This window comes from Aplidium turbinatum, chromosome 6 (assembly GCF_918807975.1).
Source record: "Aplidium turbinatum chromosome 6, kaAplTurb1.1, whole genome shotgun sequence".
NCBI classification, from domain to species: Eukaryota; Metazoa; Chordata; class Ascidiacea; order Aplousobranchia; family Polyclinidae; genus Aplidium; species Aplidium turbinatum.
The window spans coordinates 16,142,706-16,169,881 of NC_137477.1; the positions used below are offsets into that span (position 1 = coordinate 16,142,706).

Genomic DNA, 27,176 nt, shown 5'->3' on the forward strand with positions numbered 1-27,176 from the left:
TTCATTTTAATTGTAAATCTGTAACATAAATTATACTGTAGTCCAATGGATGAAAATGGGTCACTTAACTTGGGAGAAAAAAGAGCAGCGAGTGATATGCTTGAAGATGCATTGCAGCACTTTGACAATATCATCGATAACACAGGTGATGGTACTACAGTTTTTGTATACCGGTAACAGATTATTCACAATTTTGCATACTTGTAGAGGCTTCGAATCACTTACGCAGGCCCAGTCATCGAGTTTGAAAGAGTAAAGCAGTTTTGGCAGACCCTATATGGTAACGTACCCTCAAATAAATTGCGGACCCCTAAATAATTTTATCAAAATTTTAGTATATCGCGTCTCGTAACAGAAACAAATGTTTTATTAGTTCTGAAGAATAAGTGGAATTTTTGCGACCTTGACAAAAAGCTTCTCCCTTTTTTTATTTGTAATCACAGTCATGGCAAAACTGTGAATGCTAATGAACTGCTGACTAACATTTGTATAGTTCAAACATACTAAGAGTGATGAGATGGGGTGCAACCTAGTTCATACCCTGAAAAGATCGAGAGAAAAAATTAAAAAAGCCGAAGTCGCTGATCGCAGTTAAATAGCACAAAGCCGAAGTCGTTGATCGGAGTTTCCGCAAACAACTTGAGGGTTAGGGTTAGCGGAAACTGTGGAAAAATATTTGCGGAAACTGCGATCAGCGAGGGTTAGGGTTAGAGAGCATAGATTACTCGATGGTTAGAGTTAGGGTAGGGTAAGCGGAAACTGCGGAAAAACGTTTGCGGAAACTGCGAGGGTTAGGGTTAGAGCATGAATTATTTTAAGGTTAGGGTAAGGGTTACTGGAAACTGCGGTTAGCGGAAACTACAAAAAAATGTTTGCAAAAACTGTGATCAGCGAGGGTTAGGGTTAGCGGAAACTGCAATCAGCAACTTCCGCTTTTTTTAATTTTTTCTCTCGATCTTTTCAGGGTACGAACTGAGGGTATATACGAACTGTTAAGGGTACGAACTGGGTTGCATCCGATGAAATGTAACCTATATAGATCGAAGAAACACATCATAAAAAAGATGAAGTAGATTTAGTTAAATTGTTGCAATTTTTATCTTGAAACTCCTTTAAATTTTTCATTCAGGCACGTTTTAAACCTTTCAAGGTTTTGCCACCTTTTCCCATTTGTTAACGTGCTGGTAGGTTTATACTGACTTTTGTAGTTAGTATCTTTTTTGTCCCGGACGCATTAATGACAAAAAATAAAATGATTGATTGATTTTACATTGCTTTTTACTCTAGCCTGAAAGTTTGAAGAGTGTATTTGCTTTTGAAGAGTGTAGTTTTTGAATTGGAAGTGGCTATTTTTCCACACTTGTTGCCATGGTTACAATCAGGTGTTGCCAGAGTTAAGATTAAAGTTAGGAAGGGTTAAGGTAAGGGTTAGTGTTAGGAATAAGGTTAAAGTTTTAATCTTTGCCCAGGACTAAAAAAATTTCCAAAATACAAGTTTTTGTATTCAACAGCTTTAAACTTTTCTCAAATTAGGGAAAAATTCCTTATCTGGCAATACTGTTGAGGCTATTATTACACTATATAGTGTAAATATAGCCACAGCTTTTTAAATTATTTAAGTCACATTTTACTCAATTGGAGTAAGCCTTAGAAAAGGTGCTTTTGGCAGTCATCCTTGGAAGCGTTGTTGATGGTTTTAGGACAAAAAAAGCACCAAAGTCCACTTTGAAATGTCTTAAATTTCACAACATGCAACGTTTCGGCATGATAAAAAGAATCGTTGTTCTTGATGATCTTGGCAAAAATAGACTCGATTGGACAAATTTCTTCTGTAACACATGAATTGGAGCAAGTAGTGTAGAATGGATGCAACCTAGTTCGTACCCCGAACAGTTCGGACCCTCAGTTCGTACCCTAAAAAGATCGAAAGAAAAAATTAAAAAAAGCGGAAGTTGCTAATCGCAGTTTCCGCAAACATTTTAAAATTTTCCCCCTGAAAAGATCGAGAGAAAGATAGCACAAAGCCGAAGTCGCTGATCGCAGTTTCCGCTAACCTTAACCATAGGCTAATCTATGCTCTAACCCTAACCCTCGCTGATCGCAGTTTCCGCAAACATTTTCCGTAGATTCCGCTAACCGCAGTTTCCGCTAACCTTTACCCTAACTCTAACCATAGATTAATCTATGCTCTAACCCTAACCCTCGCTGATCGCAGTTTCCGAAAACATTTTTCCGCAGTTTCCGCTAACCTTTACCCTAACCCTAACTATAGAGCAATCTATGCTCTAACCCTAACCCTCGCTTATCGCAGTTTCCGCAAACATTTTTCCGCAGTTTCCGCTAACCTTTACCCTAACTATAGAGCAATCTATGCTCTAACCCTAACCCTCGCTGATCGCAGTTTCCGCAAATATTTTTCAGCAGTTTTGCTAACCGCAGTTTCGGCTAACCCTAACTCTAATCATCGAGTAATCTATGCTCTGCTCTAACCCTCGCTGATCGCAGTTTCCGCAAATATTTTTCCGCAGTTCCGCGGTTTCCGCTAACCCTAACCCTCGAGTTTGTTTGCGGAAACTCCGATCAGCGACTTCGGCTTTGTGCTATTAAACTGCGATCAGCGACTTCGGCTTTTTTTAATTTTTTCTCTCGATCTTTTCAGGGTACGAACTGAGGGTCCGAACTGTTCAGGGTACGAACTAGGTTGCACCCGTGTAGAATTTGCTTTTCCCCAATTTAAAACCAGGGTCATTCCATGTCAACTGATCCAGGACCTGTCACCCACCCTCTCAGATTTTGTTCATACTTACCATATTTGTAGAACTTTCTTTCCTGATCACAAAAAACTAAATATTTTGAAAATCGGTCAACCAGAACATAAGTTGCAGCCATTTGAACATGGCCACTTTTGTGATCATTCAAGCGGAACAATCAGCTTCTGGTTCAAATGTGAAACTTTGAGTTAACGTATCTTTGCTTGTATGCATCTGCAACCAATGTTGTTTTCAGACATTGTTGTTCATACAATAACTAAATCATAGCAACAATCACCAACCACATCAATTGTGACCTTTGACCTTTAACCCTCAGTTGATTAGGAGTAGTCTTTGTGTTCAGTGATGCGGAACACAATTTTTGATCTTGCATAGCTCGATGCGGGTACCACCGACATAGACAAGTGATATATCATTGGAAAGGTCTTTCAAGGAGATTTAGAATCAGAAATAAAATTAATGGCTTATTAAGTATTCAACTTCTAAAACTGGTAGAAAGTTTTACTCTTCTTAACTTAAAAATAACAACATTATGCATGAAGACCTACCAATTTTTTCCTTGCATTTCAAACCATTTTGGACAAAAAGATTCCTTGTAACAGAAGAACTACAATAATAATAATGCTCGTGTTTTTATTTGTGCCTATTGCGATATCATACAGTACACTGCGATCACAGATGCGATACAACAGACGACAGGAAGCAGCGAAGGGACATATAGTCTTCGAGTCAGCTGTTCCCATTATTTTGGCTGTATATTGTTAGTATATGATATAAATATACAAAAAATATACAGTTCTTCTGTTACAATGAATCTTTTTATTCAAAATGGTTTGACAGATAAACAAGCTTAGACAGACCCAACGCATACTATATATTATGTAGTATGCGTTGGGTCTGTCAAAGCTTGTTTATTTGTCAAGGATTGGATGTAGTTTTATTACATATAATGTATGCAAATAACTCTAAAGTCTGCGTTATTGTTTTGTAGGCATTATATTATATAATGGATCAATGTAGCATAGGCTTATTGTTGAACAGTTTATGTACTAAAAAGCAACACTAAAAAGGTACCGTTCATCTCAAAAGCACGGTCTGCTTTGCATAAGGAGTAGGGTGTCTCTTATTTGGCAAAAAAAAAAATTTTATTGAATTTTGCTTAGGACACCTTTTTAAATGGTGAGGTTGTCAGAAAAAATAACTCTTGAAAAATTTTTGGAATTTGAAATTGATTTAGGAGTGGCCCTCCCCCCTAAAGTTTTGCGCCCTCATCCAAAATACTAAATCTGCATATCATAAAAACTGCTTGAGCTAGAGATGTGTCAAAAGATGCAAAAAAGATGATTTCCTATCTGCTTTCTGAACAATGATTGTGCCTATCTTGAGTAGAAAAGCAGCAATTTAGAAAAACCCTGTTTTGGGTATTCTAGCACAAAAGAGCGCTGAACAAGTATTGTGGCCCAAGCTATTCAATAAACAAAGTTCATAAACTAACCTGTAAAACTGGTAAAGCAATAAACAAAAGAAGTGTTCCTAAAATTTTTTGCATTCATACGTAGCTAAAATGCCCCTGTTTTTGTCATATTCCTTGGAGAAACTCCTGAGCGTGGAATCCGCTTTCAAGCTCCAGGTACCATGCATCGCGCTCGCTGGATGGCGAAGGCGATTAATGCCAACAAAATTTGGATGTTTTGTCATCAGTTTAATACGTTAAAGAAAGAAGCACAAGGCATTTGAGAATTAGCCACCTTTTCTGTGCGATTCATCTGAAACCATGGATATTGGATAACATCACCCAATGTTATATAGAAGAACCACTAAATGATTTCGGACTCATGGATCAACTTCTTAATTATCCGCATACAACTATTTCTGCTGCAACTAGTAAAAAACTTGGTCTGCATTTATGGTATCTGTCTGAAGAGATGGTTTAACTCTATATTGTCTGTGGAAAGTAAAAAGCTAATAACCATGTTAGATGAAACAGCAGAACGTCCACCAAGGTGACTAAGCGTCAAAGTAGATTTCTTGACAATAAGGGTGTAGACTCTAGAACAGTTTTGCGCCTCCAATTCAAAACGGCTTCTTCAGCTGCAGGGTGTAGATTAAGCCATACTTTCAAAGGATCCTGCTCATTGGACTGAAGATGGTGCATTTATACAAGCTTTACACATAGTGAAGGGACTTTCAGCAGATAGAGGAGTTGCTGTAATCCAGGATTTTAACAAACTCTTAATTAAAGATGAGGACCAACTTCAGTTTTTTTTGCAAGTTGTTACTGAACACAGGAAGCTGTTTCCATATTGCAACAAGAACAATATTGTCGATTCTTCTTCTTCGTTTGAACCTTCTTCGCTACTCCAGGGGCTCTGCCTTTACCACTGTTGGGCAGTGGCGGCGACACGGTCTAGACGCTTGGGCAGGTGTCAAGCAGCCATTGAATTGATTCGTCATTCAGTTCACGCAGACCACGCACACCATTTGGCGCGTGGTAGATTGCGCAGTTTCAGATGGTGTAGTCTGCAGATTGTTCCAATGTTCCTCCTTACCACACTCACAGATCACGGATGGAGCCATCCCCCATTTGCGCATGTTGGAGCAGAATAGTCCGACGCCAGTACGCAGGCGGTTGAGCCTCACCCAGGCCTTCCTTGGCAAATGCATTTGGGTTGGGTGGGGAGTGGTGTCAAGAGATGAAACTTTGGATTCTTGAGGAGTTCTTCTTCCACTCCGAGCTCCATTGGTGGTCTTCCCAGGTAGCCGCACTGATGGATTGGTCTTCAGCGGTTTTCATCAGGAGTTGTGCAGCACAAACAAATAGGTGTCTCAATTTCAGTCGCCGAGGCTGCTCGCTCACAGACTCGTAGAGACTTGAGTGGAGCAAGTGGTTGGGGTTCATAGCTCGGCGAGAAAGAGACAGGATGGCTTCTTTGTGACGAAGCTCAGCTGGTTGGATGCCTGCAAGGACAGGAAGATTGTCTGATGGTGTAGGTCGCAGGCATCCTGTCACGATACGCAAGACAATATGTAAAATATTGTCGATAATATCGCTTTTCGCAGTACCGACCAGAATTACATTTTAGTTTGAATATCGTCACCAGTGTTCCCTCAAAGGTGCAAAAACAGAGAGAAAAAAAGCATTTCTGTAGACTGATTCGTCGTCACAAAAAAAATTGTGAAACCAAGATTTGGACAGATATCACGAGTGCTGATTTCTTGGAGGGAACAGTGATCGTCACATATTTCTTATAGAGCTACCGTACCATACATTTTGTGTTAAGATGTGTTTTTTCTAAATATAATAACTGCTTTTCTACATAAGATAGATGCATTCAATGTTCAGAAAGCAGATAGGAAATCATATTTTCTGCATATTTTGACACAAAAACCGTATCTCTAGCTCAAGTGGTTTTTGAGATACGTACATTTAGTATTTCGAGGGAAGGCACAGAACTTTAGGGGGGAGGGCCACCCCAAAATCAACTTCAAATTAAAAAAAATTTGCAGGAGCTATTTTTTCTGACAACATGTTTGCACACCTGCAAATTTGTGATTATTGCAAAATGAGAATATATCAAAATTTTCATGAATAGGAAAAATATGTGGAAAATTTGGTATTTAGAAAAAATGTTTAGATAGTTTCAGATGTCAAATTCATATCTAAAATTTTAGTAGCAATAGTCAATAAGCCATTAATTTTATTTCTGATTCTAAATCTCCTTGAAAAGACCTTTCCAATGATATATCACTTGTCTATGTCGGTGGTACCCGCATCGAGCTATGCAAGATCAAAAATTGTGTTCCGCGTCACTGAACACAAAGACTACTCCAAATCAACTGAGGGTTAAAGGTCAAAGGTCACAATTGATGTGGTTGGTGATTGTTGCTATGATTTAGTTATTGTACGAACAACAATGTCTGAAAACAACATTGGTTACAGATGCATACAAGCAAAGATACGTTAACTCAAAGGTTCACATTTGAACCAGAAGCTGATTGTTCCGCTTGAATGATCACAAAAGTGGCCATGTTCAAATGGCTGTAACTTATGTTCTGGTTGACCGATTTTCAAAATATTTAGTTTTTTGTGATCAGGAAAGAAAGTTCTACAAATATGGTAAGTATGAACAAAATCTGAGAGGGTGGGTGACGAAATCACTTTTTTTTGGATCAGTTGACATGGAATGACCCACCAAGTATTGAAGCTTGGATTGAAACAAAGCATAATATAACATTTGTAATATCGTTAATGGTGCAATGTATCTTAGCATACATGCTATGCCAACAGACCTTTGCAAGCTGCTTTGTAAGATTGACAATATGATTATTCCATTGCATCGGTTCATCCAAAGTTAGACCAAGATAGTTTATATATACTTTTCTTTCAATACTTTGGCCACTGATAGGCAGACTAAAATTTTCTGCTGCACTTTGTTCATTGGAGAGAATCATATATTATATATAACAAGTTTTGATTTAATGACAGCTTATTGGATTTCATCCACACATCAATTTATTCTATTTTTTTATTGCATAATTACATTTCCTGCCAACGCAGATTAAAACGCACATTTGAACCATCCTTACTATTGTATCTCTTTCATTTTAAGTAAAAAAATATTTTGAACCACACTTCAACAAGTATAAGACGTTAAATTTTTGAAACTTGTATTGCAGGAAATATCAGTGAAGATGATCATTTCAATGAAGATGCTACTAACGAACTTGATAATGGCTTGCAGGTATTGTGGTCATTTAATTTGAGATGCTTTTTCTAACAAATTTTTATTTGGTTTTGACATAGCTAATGTAGGTGATGTGGTTAAGTCTGAAATAGGAATCAATCTGTTGGCATGGTCTAGCAATGCAGAAAGAATGTAAAACACATCTATAGCCATAAGAACCGCTGAGTACACTCGACATATTAGTCGAAAAAACTAAATGGAGATTGGAGATCACAAATTATAGCAGTAGCATTTCAAAATCATGCATGTACAAGAAATTTTCACACACAAAGTCGAAAACGACATTTGCAGGGTGTGGCTCTTCTCATGGAAGATCTACGGCATGCTGTAGAAGCAACTGTTGATGCGGAAGTGAACAGCGACGAAGAAAAAGAAGCTTTTTCAGATGCTCTCTTACGTTATATCTCCATTGACACCCTCACTTTTTATCGTGATTTACTCAAAATCAAGGTTTGTTGTGAATTATTTCTGTGCAAGACTAATACTCCTGAAAAACGTACAGTAGTAATGTATTGTAGGATTTGTGTAATTTTTCACTTAATAGTTGATGCGCAGTTTTGTTTTGCTACTAACTCTGCAAACTTAAGTTTTTCAACATTTTTGTTTCAGCCTACCAAAGAAGGTGAAAACGAAAAAGTCAGTCGCTTGCAAAACGAGAATCAAAGCCTGACATTACATGTGAGTCAATTTGTCCAACTGAAACTTCAGTGATGTTTTTCGGAAGCAGTGCTGTCATCTACTAAACGTTTAATTGTATGGTACCCCCTTGAATTAATTTCAGAGTTTAAACGTAGATTCTTTTTGTCGTTTGTTACAACAGTAGCGGATTGCACCGTCTGGGAATCTTCTTGCGCTTTAGCCGATTGATCACAGCTGTAGCATTAATGCATCTAAAGTAAGTGGTGTAGATGTGGTTTCAACGTTTCGTGTTTTAAAGTCAGTGTACTCACCCAGACAGCAAGTCAGTCGTTTTTTACATTGATTCAACATCTGCAGACGTTCAGTCAATGTAAAAACGACTGATTTGGTGTCTGAGCAGCACGGTCACCTGCATTTTCACCGAGGTTTGTTGATGGAATAATTTAACGGTTTCATTGTTTATTATACTTTGATTGACTCTGCCACCAGGGATGGTGATGTTCATTTTCTGTTTTAGGTAAGCATCCTCACCGACCAAATCGATCTACAGACGGAGAAGCTAAACGAGGTAGAAGCACAACTAAAGGAAGCTCTCCTTCGTCTGGAAGGGGCAGATGCGAGATTACAAGAGGTTGTTGAGTGTTTGTTTTTCTTGCTCGTGATCTTAACATCTACCGTAGGTTTTTGTATTATCCGAAAAGTTGACGTAATTGGAGCAAGCCTTGTTCTGGTCCGAATGACGCTAGACTTGGTGTATCGTACGCAAGTTGGTGCTTAATTGATTAAGGGGTCTGCTACTATTCGGCGAGTCCGATTCGGCGAGTCCGATTCGAATAGTCCGATTCGGCGAGTTCCCTATTCGGCGAGAGCCCTTTTCGGCGAGTGCCCTATTTGGCGAGGTTTTGAAATTTTTGAAAGGAAATTATCGGGTACCGTAGCTTAATTATAATTGCCGTTTTTACATCGTTTTAACGTCGCTAAACGTTGAAATCGTGCAGAAAGGAATAAAAATAAAATGTTTGAACTATAAATTAAAATTCGTCATGTCAGTTCGGTTGTTTTTATTTCTGACCATCATATGAAAAACAATACACGTCAACATAGCAAAGGTAGAAGCGACAAAACGCGAACGTTAAAACGTGCTTGAATTCGTCATGTCAGTTCAGTTGTTTTTCTTTCTGATCATGATATCAAAAACAATACGTCAACATAGCAAAGGTGTAGAAAAAGGTAGAAGCGACAAAACGCGAACGTTAAAACGTGCTTGTGACCGAAGTAAGTTATTAAGTTGAAAGAAATTTGGCACGGTGGCAACACTTTCAGAAAAATTTAAGATATGAAGGAAAAATAAAACAAAGAAAATGTTACAAAAATAAAATAAAATAGATCATGTTTATGTCTATAAGTTAGTACTTTTGAATAGTTAAAATGATTAGTTTGGACCAACAAATGTGTGGCCTACAGCTTGGATTGAAAGGAAATTATCGGGTACCGTAGCCTAGTTATCCCGACCAGCAAAAAATTGTTCCAAGAACACAGTTCATTTTTACATTGTAGTAACAGAATGAAAAGGCTAAACAAATGTGTGGCCTATCGTGTTAACGTCGCTAAACGTTGAAATCGTGTAGAAAAGGGAGCTTTTGCTGACTAGGATACTTTGAAACTGAGAAACATTCACAGAAGCCCTACGATTTGTTCCAAGAACCCATTTAGCATAACATTTCATTTGTACATTGATTCAACGTCTGAATACATTATCTTAAAAATGCAACGTATACGTATCGTAGGGCTTCTGTGAATGTTTCTCAGTTTCAACGTATCCTAGTCAGCAAAAGCACCCTTTTCTACACGATTTCAACGTTTAGCGACGTTAAAACGATAGGCCACACATTTGGTTAGCCTTTTCATTCTGTTACTTCAATGTAAAAATGAACTGTTAGGCTAACTGGGTTCTTGGAACAAATTTTTGCTCGTCGGTATAACTAGGCTACGGTAGCCTACCCGATAATTTCCTTTCAATCTAAGCTGTAGGAGTGTAGGTCACACATTTGTTGATCCAAACTAATCATTTTAACCATAGGCGCCTAAGCCGTGGGGGCCAGGCCCCCACGCATATTTCCGCGTGGGAGCAACTTTTCATGCGGCATTGATACATAAAACAATAGATGAACTAGCGATCGGCAGCAGGAAAACATTTTTAAATACAAACCGCAACAGCTTCGCAGTAAATAATCACTAGAACGAGTAGCGATGCTACAATCCCACCCCAGACAAAAAAATCTGTCATTTTTACGTTGATTTAACGTCTGCAGACGTTGAATCAATGTAAAAATGACTGATTTTGCTGCCTGTGACATAGCAAAAATCTACCATTTTGCGTCGATTCAATGTCATCAGATGTTGAATGCACCCAAAAACAACATAATTTGCTACGTTGACGCAGCGTGCGTTTAACTTAATGCGCTTGCAAACAGCCTCCTGTCGCTTTCGAAAGTCGAAACCTCTGCAGAGAATTGTCGCGGCAGTGAATTGGTTGCTGTGAAAATGAACTTGAAGTCTCGGCCCGAGGTTACCACTAACCAACGTAACAAGGGCTGGTACAAACCGCACTGCCCACAGTCGCACAAGCGGCATAATCAACACAACAACGGACTCGCGCAAATTGCATGGCGCACACACGTCCGTTGCCATAGAAACCCGATCAAAGGCGGGGGAATATGCGCATCTTTTGTTTCATCTGCAACACGAAAACGGGCGTATTACAGCAAATTGAAACTTGAAAGCTGGTCAGTCATAAGTTGCGATATTGTAGTGGAAAGGGAGCAATGTCAAGTCGAAAACTTAATCAAACGTCTCTCTGTAACTATTTTCAAGGGCTGTTTACGGATGTCAGCAACTTTTAAATTTATTAAAGGTGACGTGCTGTTGAATTGATGTAAACATGAATGATTTTGCTTTCAACAGGTATATTTCCAAGCATATGACCAAGTTAGTATTTTCATTCCATTTACGAGTATACCTTTTAGTAAACCTTTTCGTCTCTTGTTTCATGCTAATAAATCTACTTCGTTGCTAAACTTTATGTTGCGCTTAGCTTAAAGAGTCGCAGTCCATTAACCGCTAGCCAACGCAGACGCATAGCATGTGTTTTGGTCGAGCTTTGTTTATAATAATTAACGGTAGGTCGAACGTAGCGATAACTCCGAGTGTGGCAATAAAAGCAATCCTAGTGTGACGACATAATTACGTCATCCATCTGCGTGACATTTCGCTGAATTTACGTTGCTGCTGATGAAACACGCTTTCGCCCCCACGGCCAAAAAAATAGATGGGCGCCTATGATTTTAACTATTCAAAAGTACTAACTTATAGACATAAACATGATCTATTTTATTTTATTTCTGTAACATTTTTTTGTTTTATTTTTCCTTCATATCTTAAATTTTTTTGAAGGTGATGCAACCTTGCCAAATTTCTTATAACTCAATAACTTACTTCGGTCACAAGCACGTTTTAACGTTCGCGTTTTGTCGCTTCTACCTTTTTCTACACCTTTGCTATGTTGACGTGAATTGTCGCTTCTACCTTTGCTATGTTGACGTGTATTGTTTTTCATATGATGGTCAGAAATAAAAACAACTGAACTGACATGACGAATTTTAATTTAATTAATAGTTCAAACATTTTATTTTTATTCCTTTCTGCACGATTTCAACGTTTAGCGACGTTAAAACGATGTAAAAACGGCAATTGCAATTAGGCTACGGTACCAGATAATTTCCTTTTAAAAATTTCAAAAACTCGCCGAATAGGGCACTCGCCGAAAAGGGCTCTCGCCGAATAGGGAACTCGCCGAATCGGACTATTCGAATCGGACTCGCCGAATCGGACTCGCCGAAACGGGCCATTCCGTTGATTAAGACCCCCGCTCCGATTTAAGTCCACTCCACGATATTATGACGCGTTCAGAATTACACGATGCCTATACCACCATATTATACAAATGCCGGGAAGCCGTAATTATTTATAGAAGGGAAGATAAACAGAAAAAAAGCAAAGAATAAGAATGATTTGGACATTAAATAATACAAATAATATTAAATCAGTGTGAAAAGAAGTGATGATAAACAATCGCGCAATGTATACATCAGTGACGCGCGTCATTTAAAGATTGAATATTACTCTAGCCCTGCAAGCGATATCTCTCAACAGCGCAACCCCAAACACAGGCACAAGAAATAAGCAAGTTTCGCGTCATTTGGCCTTGGGTTAAAGTTATTGCCGCCTCCCTGCATTTGTGTATGGTGGCATACCGCATACGCATCGTGTCATTCCAACCGCGTCATAATATCGTGGACCGGACTTAAATTGGGGCAGGGTCTTATTCGGTTAAGCACCAATTTGTGTACGATGCTCCATCTCTATAACTACATGTTTATTTATTTTAAACTAATACTGACAAAGCCGACGAAGGTGTTTTTTGAGGGGTTTCTTGTGGCTTTACGAATCGCTACTTAGGCTACCTCCTAAACCACGCTTATTATTTAGGAGGTCGCAGCGAAGACGAATTTGGAAACGCAGAAACTCCAGCTGATGAACGAGATGTCAAACTACAAAATTGATCTCGTACAAAGACAGCAGCAACAACGACAGGACGAGGCGAGTCACACGTTGGATGGCTTTACTAGTGTTCCTGTTTTTTTCCCTTTACTGTTTTATTTCTGCTCTGTGCGCTAAACAAATTTGCAGTCAATCCGTTTCTTGTTTTTAAAATAACTGTTTCCTGAGGGAAATTTGCAATTGATTTTACATTTGCACCAAACTAACAAAGGGCGAATTATAATGTCAACTTTCTAGAGATGCTTGTTGCGCTATTTGCACAAATGTTGATGTTGCATCGTGCCACTACGACGACATGACGTCATTCTAGGAATCTAAAGCTTTGAAACTTTTGATTCGACTCCGAACCTTGGACTTTCCTGTTGAAAGTGTCACCTGAACGCTTGAACAGGTTGAGGGCGCTGGCGCATTAACTCGCGATCATCAACAGCCAGTTAGTTTTTAGTGTCAATTAAACTCGTGCATGCTGATAGGTTGATGGTGCTGAGGCGGAGCGACGCCGATTAGAAGTGGAGGCTCGAAATGATCAGTACAAAGTAAGCTGGTGTGTGCCTGCTGATGACCATATGGTGTTGAGGTGACATTAATATTCCGCTTCAATTGGATTAAGATAAGTCTCTTTAAATTTTTCGATGCTAACTCGTATAATTTTAAAAGTCTTACGCCACCTACCATATTTGTTTGAAAAACTGTAATTATCTGCAATATCAGTCGCTCTCTTTTTCAAACTTGTATTTCTACCCGTTACGAGCGGTCTATGAGTACTGTGTACACTGTACACTGTACAGTACAAAGTGGTCTATGATTTTGTATGAATTGGACGGGAGCACTGAAGCCAATTTTCGATTTATTCAATTTATGTCCTGGAATGTCTTGGATTCAAGCGCATACTCTTGATGATGTGAAACTTGCGTTTTATAAGCGTCTGTCAAACCAATCAGCTAAAAGTTGGATACGGACATTAATTCAAAATGTTTTCACATCTTGCTTGATTTGGGACGTGAGCGTGAGCCCCCGACTTTCTGATCAATCGGGTGATTTCTTTCATTATTATCATTCAAGTTTCTCATGGGAAAGCTGCATAAGATGAAGGAGAAAGTCTATAAGCTGCAGCAAGAAAAATTGGAATTTTCTGGGAAACTGTTTGTCGCTCAGGTTCCATCATAATTGTTGTCGGGGTTGTGCTGTGTTTATATATATTTTATTGATGCTTGTCTGACTGATTTAAATTGAATGCACTCACAACTCTTTCCTTTAAACCATGAATGTCATCTTGTTCATTCGTACATGACCGAATGCGGCTTCATTTTCATTGCAAAAGGTGAACCATTTTTATGTCTGTTTTGCGCATGGTATGGCATTTAATGTTTTGTAAGAAAGCCATGCAGGGCCTCCAAACAATTTTAAATCATTGTTCAATTGTGTTTTATACGAGCACGTGCTGTGTGAAGTCAGTGATTAGACCTGCTGTCGTCTCAGGTGGTGTTCCTATTTTATACTTGTTCCGATATATTGTCGGTGTTTGTGTGTGGAGTTGTTGCATCAATTGCTGTCAGGGGCGATGGTCAATAAGTTTCACTATGATGAACCATCAGTTCTCGGGTGGTGTTGTATGTAGAGTGCAGGCAAAGATGGTCATCTTCAATTGTCTTGTGATGTTGGTGGTGGTTGTGCACTGTGCAGTGAAGAGATATTTTTATTGTGAAGCATTATCAATATCCATGATGTCATGTTTGCTTGCTTATGCATGATATTACGTCAATGTTTTCTGGTAAGAGGTCATTGCTCCATGACGTCATCAGCCATCATGTTTGGGTGTCAAGAGCATTGGGAGCGATTTGGATTGAGTTGTGTTGGCATCATCATCTTATGATATCGCTGGAATCGTTCAATCGTGGTTTGTCGCAAACATTGTGCCAAAAGATGTCTTTAACATTTTATCGACTACATTGTAGGGCCTGACTGTCGATTGACTTTTCAACGGTTAGTCAAACAAACTATGTTATATAAATCAAGATCGATAAAGAACCCCGACTTTCTAACTGGACAGATTTAATAACTTCTATTTATTTATTTTTTTCTACTCGGTTTCCCAGGTCGAATTGGTCTTTCCATCTTATTAGATTGCTTTTGATAAAATATTTTTCAGAAAACAATCGAAGATCTTGAGAAGGAACTGGCTGTAAAAGATCGGATGTTAAAGGAGATCCACAGTGGAACAGGTATCCTGCCAGGAGGTTTGATGAGAATCTTTTGGAATACTGTTTATCTTCTCTGACGTCTGGTGCTTGTGTTTACGTAATAATGACTTTGCAGGGAAAAGACTGACGTCACCTGACGAGGGAATTGTGCAGGATCATGACGACAAAGTGAGATCATCAGTTACGTCAGTTTACGGTTGCTATTCCTTTAAATGGAAACATGCCATGATTGTTTTTATGTTGTAGGAACATCGTCTTTTGCGAATGCCAGCCCCCTTCGCCACCTCCACCCCCATTTCTAGCGAACCCACCACCCACGGGTAAGAGTAAACAAGGATGGAGACATTTATAGTAACTGGAAAAGTGTTGAACACTTTTAGAATTAGCACTCACAATAATAGAAACAAGTTTCATGTGATATTACATTTTTTATTTCCAGTGTGCAACAAGTTTTGAATGACGACGCGCACGATGCCACCAAACCAGTAGAAGAATTGTCAACTCCCACGAGTGCTCCCCCAATAGAGGCTGTGAGTGTTTTTTAGATATATCAGCAGTTGGGTTAAAAGCAAACGACAAAATTCAGAGACTAACCGTTGCGATTTCTTTAGCAGGTTCGATGCCACAGTCTGGAGCGGCTCCATGGTGTCCGCCTAGCTGGAGGAGATATCAACTCCAGTCCTCGCGATGATGGTCGGTGTTTGGATGGATTATTATTTATTTTTATGATATCGAATATCATTTGCATTCACTTCCACTTTTTTGGCTTCATTGGTGTCACGCTTATGCTGATAACCATAGTCTTAAACACTACTTGCCTCAACTTATTGTTATTTTGCATTTTGCTTCGTACTAATAACAAGATTATCTGCCTTACAATCGTTCATAGGTAAATAAAAGAACAATGAATGGTAGAACTTGCCCAAGTTAAAATGCTTCAGATTATTTGGTCATCGTAACTATTTTAATTAAATTGTTTGCGTTGCAGTCGGTTTAAAGCCTGGTCACATGGGAGGGAGTAGCGGAGCTATAACTAAAGTCACCCCAAATTCCCCTGTGTTGGAATGTGGACCCAGAAACCTGCAAGGGAAAAACCCGAAATCAAGCAGCACCCCAAATTTAGGTTTGTGAAGTTAAATATTCAAATCTACCAGTTTGCTTATTTCCTTTTTATAAACCGACACTATTTAATTAATTCATATTATATTTTTAGCCATTACCGAGATTAGGCCCCTTCCAACATCCAGCGATGGGACGGATGGTCGTGGGACACCGACTCGTGGAAATCCCCAACCGAACCCCTTCCAGCAAAGAAAAAAGCATGGCTTTCGCAAGTTTTTCACCAGGTGTGTTTTGTAAATTATTTGATTTCTAAATTTCGTTTTTTGGAGGCGAGTTGATGATGATCCCATCCCAGTCATCAAATTGGCTGCTTTCCGTCTTCGATTTAACGGCTTCTAAAGGTTTGATTGTTTGGAACGATGTTTTGCGTTGCCTTTGACAATATTTTGACCGAAATTTTCGTTTAAAATGATTTGCTTCATTGCAATTAAAAATTTAAAAAAATTGATCGACTGAGCTCATGACAATCACGGGCTTGCAAATATCACAACTTTCTCTTCACCATTCAAAGCTTCAAGCTGCGCCGGAGCCGTTCTACTTCTATAGATCCAGATACCATGACGACAAGTGCATCATCTCCTCAAGATGATGACAACTTTAAGAGGGGAGGAGTGCGATCCACTGCTGGTCCGAGACTAGGATGGAATCCACGTGATCACGTCAACCAAACGCGGTGTGTATTTTCTTTATGTTGTCATAGTAATCATCATTTAACTGGCATCGGCTTCAGCTTATTATGACGTCATAATCTTCACTTGTACGGAAAGATAGTGGAAGAATTTACTCTAACTTAGCGAATGTTTTCGTTATTTCTTCATTGTGTTTTAACCAGTGTTAGTGCTACTGAACATTAATTCATGTACCCCTAGCAGGTCACCTTTGAGCAGCAAGACCCCGTTTCAGCACTGGGACACTGATATGGTGTGCCGATGGTTGTCGGACATCGGGTTGGACAATTACGTGGACGCCTGCTCGCGATGGGTGAAGAGCGGCGACACCCTGCTGCGTGCGACCAATCACGAATTGGAAAAGGTAGGCGTAGTCTTAGGAATCACTGACTGGTGTAACATGATGTAACTGATGACGCAACAATGCATTCCTTGCTGTAGGAGCTTGGCGTGCGTCATCCGCTCCACAAGAAGAAGTTGATGCTGCACCTCCAGGTCCTTGCGGGAGGAGATGATGATGTGGAAGGAGTCGCCCAGATGAACGCTCTTTGGGTGGCCCGGTGGCTTGATGACGTTGGCCTGCCCCAATACAAAGGTGCCCCACTGTAACGTCGTTGTGCGCTCAACTGTAGTTCATGACTTCTTAACCATATTCACAATGTTCATAGCTTATCTTCGCGCCAGGTGAACTGGTGTAGACGTTAATTGGCATGGCGATGTTATCACCCGAAACTGTAAACTTGACTTTGCTTATTATAATCTTTTGTTTTGAAACAGTCTTGCTACCGCCTGGCTTACTGGCACCGCCTGGCTTACTGGCACCTGTAGTACCAGTACTATACAATTGCTAAGTTTGCAACAACAGTTACCTCGAGATTAAAAAAATACAGTATTACGAAAAAGTACTTACTTAGGAGCAAAACAAGTACCGTGCAATCGTGCATCATAAGTTGTAAAAAACATTTTTGTTTCGATATAAATCGTCTTGCGGGGAGGCAATGAAGTTGATTAAGGCGCAAGAAAGTATAGGAAAACGCCCTTCTGCGCATTTTGGTTTCGTCTCGTCGTCAATTTCGTCTCTCTACCACGTTCCGTCACTGAGTGATCCCCTATTTTTAGCCCCACACGAGATTCGACCACGCGGTGCCACATCTACATGACGTCATAATGGAATAAAAATTACATTTTTTAAATTAGTGTCCAAAATCCCATCATGCGCAAACCCGTACGTTTTTAATTTTAGAAGTGTGAAAAAAATGAAACCCTAACTAGTAATGTGGTCTCCGTTACCGAGGGTGTCCGGATTCACCCCGACGTACCCCAATCGCTTACACACCCCGTCTCTACATTGATCTGTCTAGACCAGAAAGTCTTTCCTCGTTAAACCGACCTTGTTACTTTCTTCCGCAACTTGCCTGACAATCAACACGTAGTGACATTTTATGTCTGCCATTGACGTCATTATTTTTCATCTCAACAGACTCCTTCCACGAAGCTTGTGTGGATGGGCGAACTCTCCATCACCTCACAGTGAGCGATGCACACAAATTAAAAGTGACAAATCTCTTCCACCTACTCAGTCTACGCAGAGGGATCGAGAAGTTGAGAAGCTGCAATTTCGACCCCACCCAGTTGAGGAGAAGACCGCTTGGCGAGGGGGTGAGTATCGCTTGTTTGATGTCATTCAATTGTCATGTCACAATTTTGATCGGCATGTTGTTGCCGTCAGTGATGCACCTGAAATGTTGTAAAGCAGTGTTTTAACAAGTTTGTTATCATTCACAGAGTTTTTCAAACATTGGTTTGAATTGGCCTTTGATGTATTAATTTTGTTCGATATTTTAACTTTTTAAAGGTAATTGTTTGATCACGTAGAGCAGCGGTGCCCAACCTTTCTGGTGCCGTGACCGGTTAATAATATTTACCAAGTTGCGGTGGATAAAGGACAAAATTAGTTGGGTTGATCCAGATCCTCCTTCACTACATTTTTGGAGCTAATTAGGAGCTAAATTAATTTCCGCGAATTGTGGGACTAACATGTCAAAATTAGGCTATTTTTGTTTCATCACTGCACAATGGTTTCACAAGTTAGGCTAGTTACTTTATTGATATTACATCATTATTCATTACAAAGTGTTCCGGGCGGGTCAATTGCCCTCTTGATTTGTGATTGTGCTGACGTTGAATTTGCGTTGTTTCTTTGCTTTCCGTGACATGGCCTGCCTGTAGTGTATACCCAGATGTTTCACTCTTAATTGTCACTTCTGCCGCGTGCCGGGAGTCGTTATGTGTGGAGAGACCATTTACCTTCTGTTATAATTCAGTATTGGTAAAAACAAGCGAGAGATGACGCCAGGACGCCTTTACGAGATGTGTAGGCTACTGTGAATTTGAGTTTAACCGTTTTGACGTTCATAAGTGTGTACAAAAATCACGTTTTTATTCCCACTTCAGACTCAATAAATCAAAACAAATAAACGGTTGCAAGTTATGGTTGTGACAGGAAGAAGGAGGGATTGTAGGCAAGCATTGGGCTCCTACTCTTATAACCACAAAGGTTATTTCTTTCTGCTTTTAACGATGTAAAATATTTAATTTTACAATAATAAATGAGTTAGTAATAATCAATAAAAACGTTTACTCAACTTTCTAAACTTGGGCAAATAGTAAGTTTGAAAACTTCAACGTTGTATTGTTGATAAGTTTCTGGGCAGCCGATTGTAGCATCGAATAGACAGCGATAGACACGTGTTTCGCCCATGAGGCTGGGCTCATCAGTATCGCACCGTATTCTTGCCACTTCACCGTTGTATTGTTGCTTAGTGACAACATCCGTGTTGCCAACGTGAGCCTTCAAAACGCAAATTTGTTTACCAGAATCGCGAGGGTATTCTGATTTGTCTAGCATGCACTAAAGTGCGCCGCTCATGTCTACGCTAAAATCGCAATGCGCTCCATGGTGAGCCGCCTGGAGTTAACTTTCTAAATTTCTAGATTAATGAAACTTCAAACTTTTCAGAAAGCCTCAGGCGACCCCAAGCAAATTGTCTGGCGACCCCAGCTGGGGACGCGACCCACAGGTTGGGAAGCGTTGACGTAGAGCAAACTACATAAGTTAATCAATTACGGTTACTTCACGTTTATCCACTCTCATGTTTCGAGCACTAATAGAATTTATCTTCTTCAGGAGATTGATGACGTGTCACTGTGGACAAACCATCGCGTCATGGAGTGGTTACGCATGGCTGATCTTGCCGAATACGCCCCGAATCTGCGGGGAAGCGGTGTCCATGGAGCGACTATGGTTTGTGCCACTCGGTTGTTTATAGGGTTCTAACGATGTAAACACCAAAGATGGATTCGTGAAAAGGTTTTACCACGTAGCGTCCAGGTTCAAAGTCTGGTAGTTTGCAAAGCGAGAGAATACATTACAGATTAGACACTTTAGAAGGTTACATATTTGCATCAATGGGATGTAAAGTATCAGTTGAAAATCTCTATTTTTCAATATAACTGAAGACAGGACGTCACTGTTTCGACCTTGAAATCTCATTAGTGGAGTGAACATACACTCAGCTTGAACGTCTTATTACTATATAATTAGGTCGAAATTTGGACTTTTTCTCCGATTTCATTGCTGCAAACTTTCTTTCTTGCGAATAGTCATAAAACGACATTCCTGAAAGTTTGAGCTTGATCGGACATCGTTTTCATTTCTAAAAATCGCGATTTATAAAGGTACCTGAAGCGATTTTTTCGAAGCTTGAAAATGCATTGTTTTTAATAGGGAATTTGTTTTTACGAGATTTGAAAACGTCATAACTTACTTAATTCTTATTGTAAAAACATGATTTATGCGTCAACAGATTCAATATAATTAGAATCCAATTCATTGTGTACTGACTCCGAAAAACGATGACGTCATCAATGACGCCATTAAACAGTAATCTGCAAATAGCGATAAAACTGATAATCCTTCATGCTTCATCTCTAATTTATGTGATAATCAATTGATGTACTTTCCAAACATAAACATCGTGCTGGTACTTAATGACATAATTTATGACTATTTATTTCAAACTTCGGCCCACCCTAGTATATAAGCAATTCAACGTGGTGATTTTTCCATTTGTGGTACGCAAGGAACCACGTTTGGATACTTTCGCCCACCTTGCCAGAGTGCTCAAACTGCCGGAGCGGTGAGCTATGCGCAATGCAACAGCAAGGTGTCTGCTGGCAGAGCATTCTCCATATTTGCCGAAGTTGACCTCCTCCAAAGTCTACGGGGCATATGTACAACATAAAACGCTCCTGGTTTTTAATGATTATACAGTCAACCCTCGATTTAACGGACAAATGCGAACCAGCAGCAGTCCGTTGCTGGAAAAAGTCCGTTAATCGAAAATACCGTACTCCCACTACTGTACAGTGTACAGTCAAGTACTCTGCTATAGCGTAGACCATCTGTCACCGCTTGATAAACCAAATACTGTACAGTACAACACAGTAGCAGTTTAAAGACACATGAAATGCGTTCCTTGTTTGTATTTTGTATAGCCTGCGCGACTACAGTACACAGGTACATCTACAGTACACAACTTAAATGTAGATTAATCTGAGTCAGAGATGATCATCAACTCATCATGTCCATCCTCCTGAACATCAACCTCTGGGATGGCGGACGATGACTGCAGCATGGGGCATCATTGTTCAGATTTTCAGGGGCAGGTGGGATGCGTAAGAGAGATGGAGACGACACAGATGGGTTGGCTGGAGCACCATGTTGAACAGGGCGGCTAGGGGCAAAGAAGCTGTTGATTTTTGTCTGGCGACCCCCCCATATGCTGTTCTTTGATGATATTCTCCCTGATCATCCTGAGCTTCCCATATTGGTGCGCCATCTCAGGTAGTTGGCTGTAGGCGGAGTAATCAATGAGGGCATCGATATAACTCCGTAGTTGACAACTTCACTTTGGGGACTTCAATCGCCTCTTCCTCGTCACTGCTTTCCTCTTCTCCACCATCCACCACAGATGCCACTATGTCGGCCTCAGACATACTGATACCCTGGGTCCAGATCTAATTCTTGATATTTCCGAGTCGCAGGTACAAAATGGGAGAAAAACCAATCAGTGAATATTGCAGAGTTAAACCAAGCTTTCTTAGAGTTGTAGTAAACTACTGGCAGGTCACGCTCGACGTTTAATCCCTTAAATGCCCGTGGTTTCTTCCATTTGCCCACCACGGCTAGCTTCAGTCGGTGAGTACCGGTGGCATTGGACCCGACCAGGACCGACAGCCTTTCCTTGCTTGTCTTCTTCCCCTTGGTCTTCTCCTCACACTGACGGACTTGAGAATTCTTCGGGAGAGAACGCCAAAAAATTCCCGTCTCGTCTGCGTTACATACTTGAGATAGGGTGAGGCCTGCGTCACTAATCAGCTTTGCTAATTTTTCGCGAAAGGGGGCCACACTTGCCGTATCTGCATCACCAGCCTCGCCATGCAGAACCTCGTTAAATAATCCGTGGCGATTCCGGAATTGCCAAAGCCACCCATCACTGCCCTTAAAATCGGTTAAGCCAAGACTGGTAGCAAGTTTAGCAGCAGCTGCGATTAACTCTGTCCCACACACATTCACTCCACTGGACCGTTGTTGAACGTACCACTTCATAACTGCTGCGTCTAAAGATTGTTCCTTACCCATCTTCATATGTTTTCTGTTGCTCACTTTACCACCCTTGGAAGACGCCGCATCAACACAATAAGACGTAGCGTATTTCAACAGCTTGTCCGTGCTCTTCTTAATGCCTGAGACTGTTTGTTTTTTGACACCATACTGATCGCAAACACTCGCAACGCTGGCCCCTTTTTCAAGCTTTTTGATCAGTTCTAGTTTCTGCATCACCGACAAGTTCACACGTTTACTAATTTGGCTTAGACATAATGCACCATACTAAACACAGGCAGGTTCTAACTGATTCTAAGGTGCACCGAATGAAGGCTCTTGCTAACAGAGTACGCTGACAGAGTACGCTGATAGATCACAATACGTATTGTGACGTTGTGAGAGACAGCTTTCTAATCTGGTGAATTCCAAAACAATAAAAACCGTTTGTTTGGTACATTCTTTTACCCATAGATCTGCGTATATTGAGTCCGTTAAATTCGAAGTCCGTTAAATCGAAGTCCGTTAAATCAAGGGTTGACTGTATTTCAATCTTCACTTTGGGACTTTAAACAATGACTGCGGTCTATCATGTGATTGTCCACATCCTGGCAGTTTCGTCCTCATTTAGTCTATGACTCAGCCAGGACCCTGATGATCTTGGCGACCTTAACCAATGTATAAAAATGCTCAAATATGCCCGTTTGTGTGATGTCCGACATCTCAATAGTAAAAAATAGAGAGATTAAACCATGTTGATTCAATATTCATGACGTGTGCATTGGGCCAGCGAACTTAAAATTTAGTTCTTAATTTAGCGGTACCTAGTGGATAGAATGTGAAGAAAGACGTTCTTCCCGGCTATCAGCACAAGGCTGATTACTCACTAGCACAGCGAGCAGCAGTAACGCTTCGCTAACCAGAACGGTGTAGCTTCCACGCTAGCCATTAAGACCTCCAATTAAACGTTTAAGTTATTTTGGCAGCCGATTGTAGCATCGAATAGACAGCGATAGACACGTGTTTCGCCCATGAGGCTGGGCTCATCAGTATCGCACCGTATTCTTGCCACTTGAGTAATCGACCGCCGCTTTACCAGTCAGTTTAACTCTTATCTTTGTGGAAAGAAAGAGCCAACAAAACCAGCAGGTGCCTGGGGTGGGTCAATGTGAAGAAAGGCGTTCTTCCCGGCTATCAGCACAAGGCTGATTACTCACTAGTGGATAGAATATTACACCAGCACCACAATATTTCAACTAGGGCCTACAAGTGTAAACTTCATTCGGTCAACTCTGGTAGCCTTTCATGCTTTAAGTTTTCAGAAGATGTTTTTTTTCTAAAAGCATCAACCATGCCGTATATTTTTCCCACGTAACCTTGCAATGTCCCATGTAGGTCTTGGAGCCTATGTTCACCTCCGAGACTTTGGCCGCTCTCCTTCACATTCCAATGAACAAGAGCCTACTGCGGCGACATCTAGCGGCCAAGCTGATTGAACTACTTCCTGAAGAAAGCATCCGCTTGAAGGAAGAACGGAGCAAAGATCCAGGATACCAACCTCTCGGTATCACTGTGAAGTACAAGGTGATGTGAATGGTTCAAGGTGAGACTGGTATCTTCTACCATGAGGCGTTCAACTTGCCGTGTTTTGTGCAGATCGGTCGCCGTTCCTTCGGTGGCTTTGGACGGTTTCGTGGTTTGTCAGCGGGAAGTGGAGGCCGCGAGTTCGGCCAAGGTGAGTATGTTTGCCCGATCTTATCCTCTTCTTCCAAGACCATGTCTGGGCATCGAGATGCCCTAGAGAAGAAAATAAAGATGGTAGAGATCAAAGAAAATCGTGATACCGAAGCCATGCAGAAAGAAGAACAAACTTCTGCTGAAAATATTGAAGTGGTCGAGGTAAGTAACTTGTGGATGTGATGCATCAAAAACACGCTGATGTGAACACTGCTTGTTGTTTCCGCAGCTGAACGAGAGCACGACTCGCGAGATCAACGCATTTTCAGCGCAAATCAACAGTTTGACGGTGAGTCCTGTGTGAAGGTATACATCCGATGTCTTGTTCTGTGCCTGTCACGATACATTCTGGAATCAAAGAACTCATACTCTCCGAGATCAACGCAAGTTTAGGCTCCATTCTTTGTTGCACTGTTTTTTTTTTATATCAATTGTTGGGAATCTTATATCCATATCGGGCTGTGGAACGTTGTGGGGATGACATGTACTTTGTAGACCGCGTGCTGTAAACACTTGTTGCCTCTTCTAATAAAACTTTATATTTCGCGCAGAACAACTGGACAGAAAAGTAGCTGATGATGTCGTCGGCATGTTTCCCCACAGACAAAGTTTGTTGAAGCTCACGCTAGACAGGGATACGTCATGTTCTACGCGCCATGGTGTCACCGCAAACAAACGCTCATGTAGCGGTATGACGTCATCCGATTACGTCATACATTGACTTGTTGGTTTGCAGTCGTGTCACGAAATTATGTTTTTGCTTTGTTTATGAGAGAATTTTTGTAGAGAGGTAACTTTGTAAATCAGGACCAGATAAAACCCAGCAACGATACGGCATTCAACAAAGTATTTAAAAGTAAACTCCAAATCTGCCGATCAAGCATATGAACAACTGAGTTACAATGCATAAAACGAAATACGAAATGCACAAACATGGTAGAGGAATTTAGCCACATCACATGCCTTTTTGATTACACGAGGAAAACACATCACATGTTATTTTAATTGAATACATTGAACAGTTTCGAGGCACCTCGGGCAAACAATTGCCTTGCGAGCCGAAGATTTTAGTGTCGAATTCGGTAGAACATTGATGTACAATTTTAAGACTCTACGGATGGTTTATTGTTTAAACATACCGGTAATTGACAGTCAAGTATATGGTCTTTGATCCCACTTTTTTCTGTTTGGATTGACTAGGTGCCTTGTGTGCCTTTGCGTTAATTACTCTGCCTTGTTTAGTTCACTTTTGTGCATTTAGTATTTCATTTCACATATCGCAATTCGGTTGTTCACATGCTTGATGAAGGTTAACATGTTGTACTGTGTAGCTGAAAACATTTGCAACCTTTAGTTTATTTTTGTGTATTATGTTAAACGCTTGTTATGTCGTTGCTTGTTTTTATACGTTTATGTTAAGTTTGTTATGTCATCACAGATGACGCAATGTGTTGTCGCTGCATTTGACATATTAGCTGCTCGCCTTACACTTTCGTGCCTCTTGTTTCTGATCTACTGTTGCCAATGTTTCATATGTTTTATATCAATAGAGCGCTTTGCATGATAGTATAGCATTTTATTTACGTTTTTGATGGGCAGTTATTACCGAATACTTCGTCGTCGCTTTATTGCTGCTTGTGATGTCATAATTGCACGACGCCTAACCAGCTCTTGTATATTTTCAGATAGTAGGGTAAATGTATCTTAATGGCAGTATGATGTCTAACTTCGTCGCGTTTGGTCGCGACATGGCGATTGGCGGCTCTGCCGCTGCTGTTGCCAAGACTACTATTGCCCCCATTGAAAGGGTGAAGCTTTTGCTCCAATTGCAAGCCACGTCAACTCAAATCCCACCTGGGGGGCACTACAACGGAATCATTGATTGTTTGCGGCGAATTCCCCGCGAGCAGGGTGTCGCCTCGCTGTGGAGAGGGAACCTTACCAATGTTTACAGATACTTCTTAGCGCAAGCCCTCAACTTTGCCTTCAAAGACACCTACAAGGGATTTTTCGCTCCGCGCAACGATGCTGGTTTCTGGCGCGTGTTTGCGACTAACATCGCGTCAGGAGGAGCTGCCGGAGTCACAGCCATCTGCATCACCTACCCCTTAGACTTTGCGCGGACTCGTCTGTCCACTGACGTCGGATCCGGTGAAACACGTCATTTTCGCGGTTTGTGGCATTGCATGCGCGTCATTGCTGAAAACGACGGAGTGCGAGGACTTTACCGCGGGATCTCTCTGTCTATTCCCAACGTCCTCATCTACCGGTCGATATACTTTGGAATGTTTGATACCGCAAAGTCCCTACTTTCTGACCCTCGTCATGCATCCATCATGGTCACATGGGTAATTGCTCAATCATGCACAACATTGGCGGGAATTGTTGGTTACCCCCTCGACACAGTTCGACGAAGATTGGTAATGCAGTCTGGACGCCAGAACCACCATTATCGCAACGCCAGACATTGTTGTAGCACTATATACCGTGAAGAGGGTGGGCTACGAGGGTTCTATAAAGGTGCTTTAACAAATGTGTTTAGGGGAATGGGAGGCGCTCTTGTTTTAGTGTTTTATGACGAAATAAAGAAGTTTGTTTAGTTTGCGACCTGTCGCAACGTACACGTTTTTTGTCTAAGGCTAAGCTGCACTGTACTTAATTTTCAATCATGGTGTTTTGAAGCACTTTTTATTTATTTTGTTGAATTTTTACTGACGTCATCTTTATTAGAACCTGGCACCTTCACTGTTCCCTCCCCTTTTTTAATTTTGTTTTGACACGAAGTCAACATCTCGAATGGAATGCTTGCCAAAATTATCGATGCAGACTCTCATGCAATTAACTTAGGCCTACTAACAACCAGCGTACAATGCAAAACACCAAATCCTCTTCTCGAATAATTGGCCGCCGACGCAGTTGGCTGTGTGTTACAACATTTTTTCCATTAACATTAGGGTACTTTTTGCTTGAGCACAACGTTTCAACGTTTTACAATAAAATCCTTACAA

At 40.6% G+C, this 27,176-nt stretch overlaps 1 protein-coding gene and 1 pseudogene across 3 annotated transcripts; both read left to right on the forward strand.

The window, feature by feature from the left end:
• LOC145771541 (liprin-beta-2-like) lies at positions 1-25,854 on the forward strand. Of its 3 annotated transcripts, none has more exons than XM_082583242.1 (23): positions 1-145; positions 7,449-7,513; positions 7,808-7,966; positions 8,126-8,194; positions 8,673-8,786; positions 12,704-12,814; positions 13,249-13,311; positions 14,925-14,997; positions 15,092-15,144; positions 15,223-15,296; positions 15,416-15,506; positions 15,588-15,669; positions 15,965-16,099; positions 16,190-16,322; positions 16,610-16,771; positions 16,968-17,130; positions 17,208-17,361; positions 18,247-18,425; positions 19,954-20,070; positions 23,827-24,015; positions 24,088-24,330; positions 24,398-24,457; positions 24,720-25,854. In XM_082583242.1, exons 1-23 carry the CDS (start codon positions 46-48, stop codon positions 24,738-24,740), a joined length of 2,610 nt encoding a protein of 869 aa, XP_082439368.1. In that variant the 5' UTR covers positions 1-45; the 3' UTR covers positions 24,741-25,854. The 3 variants fall into 3 exon arrangements, with proteins under 3 accessions (XP_082439368.1, XP_082439369.1, XP_082439370.1); XM_082583243.1 differs by having other exon boundaries at positions 16,971-17,130; XM_082583244.1 differs by having other exon boundaries at positions 15,591-15,669.
• LOC145771542 (ADP/ATP translocase 3 pseudogene) lies at positions 24,801-27,176 on the forward strand (annotated as a pseudogene).

Excerpts from the sequence above, each read along its gene's own strand:
- LOC145771541 (XM_082583242.1), top strand. The coding sequence starts at position 46 with ATGGATGAAAATGGGTCACTTAACTTGGGAGAAAAAAGAGCAGCGAGT. Across the intron at positions 7,514-7,807 it reads AACTTGATAATGGCTTGCAG|GGTGTGGCTCTTCTCATGGA; the intron begins GTATTGTGGTCA and ends CGACATTTGCAG. Across the intron at positions 8,787-12,703 it reads CAGATGCGAGATTACAAGAG|GAGGTCGCAGCGAAGACGAA; the intron begins GTTGTTGAGTGT and ends CTTATTATTTAG.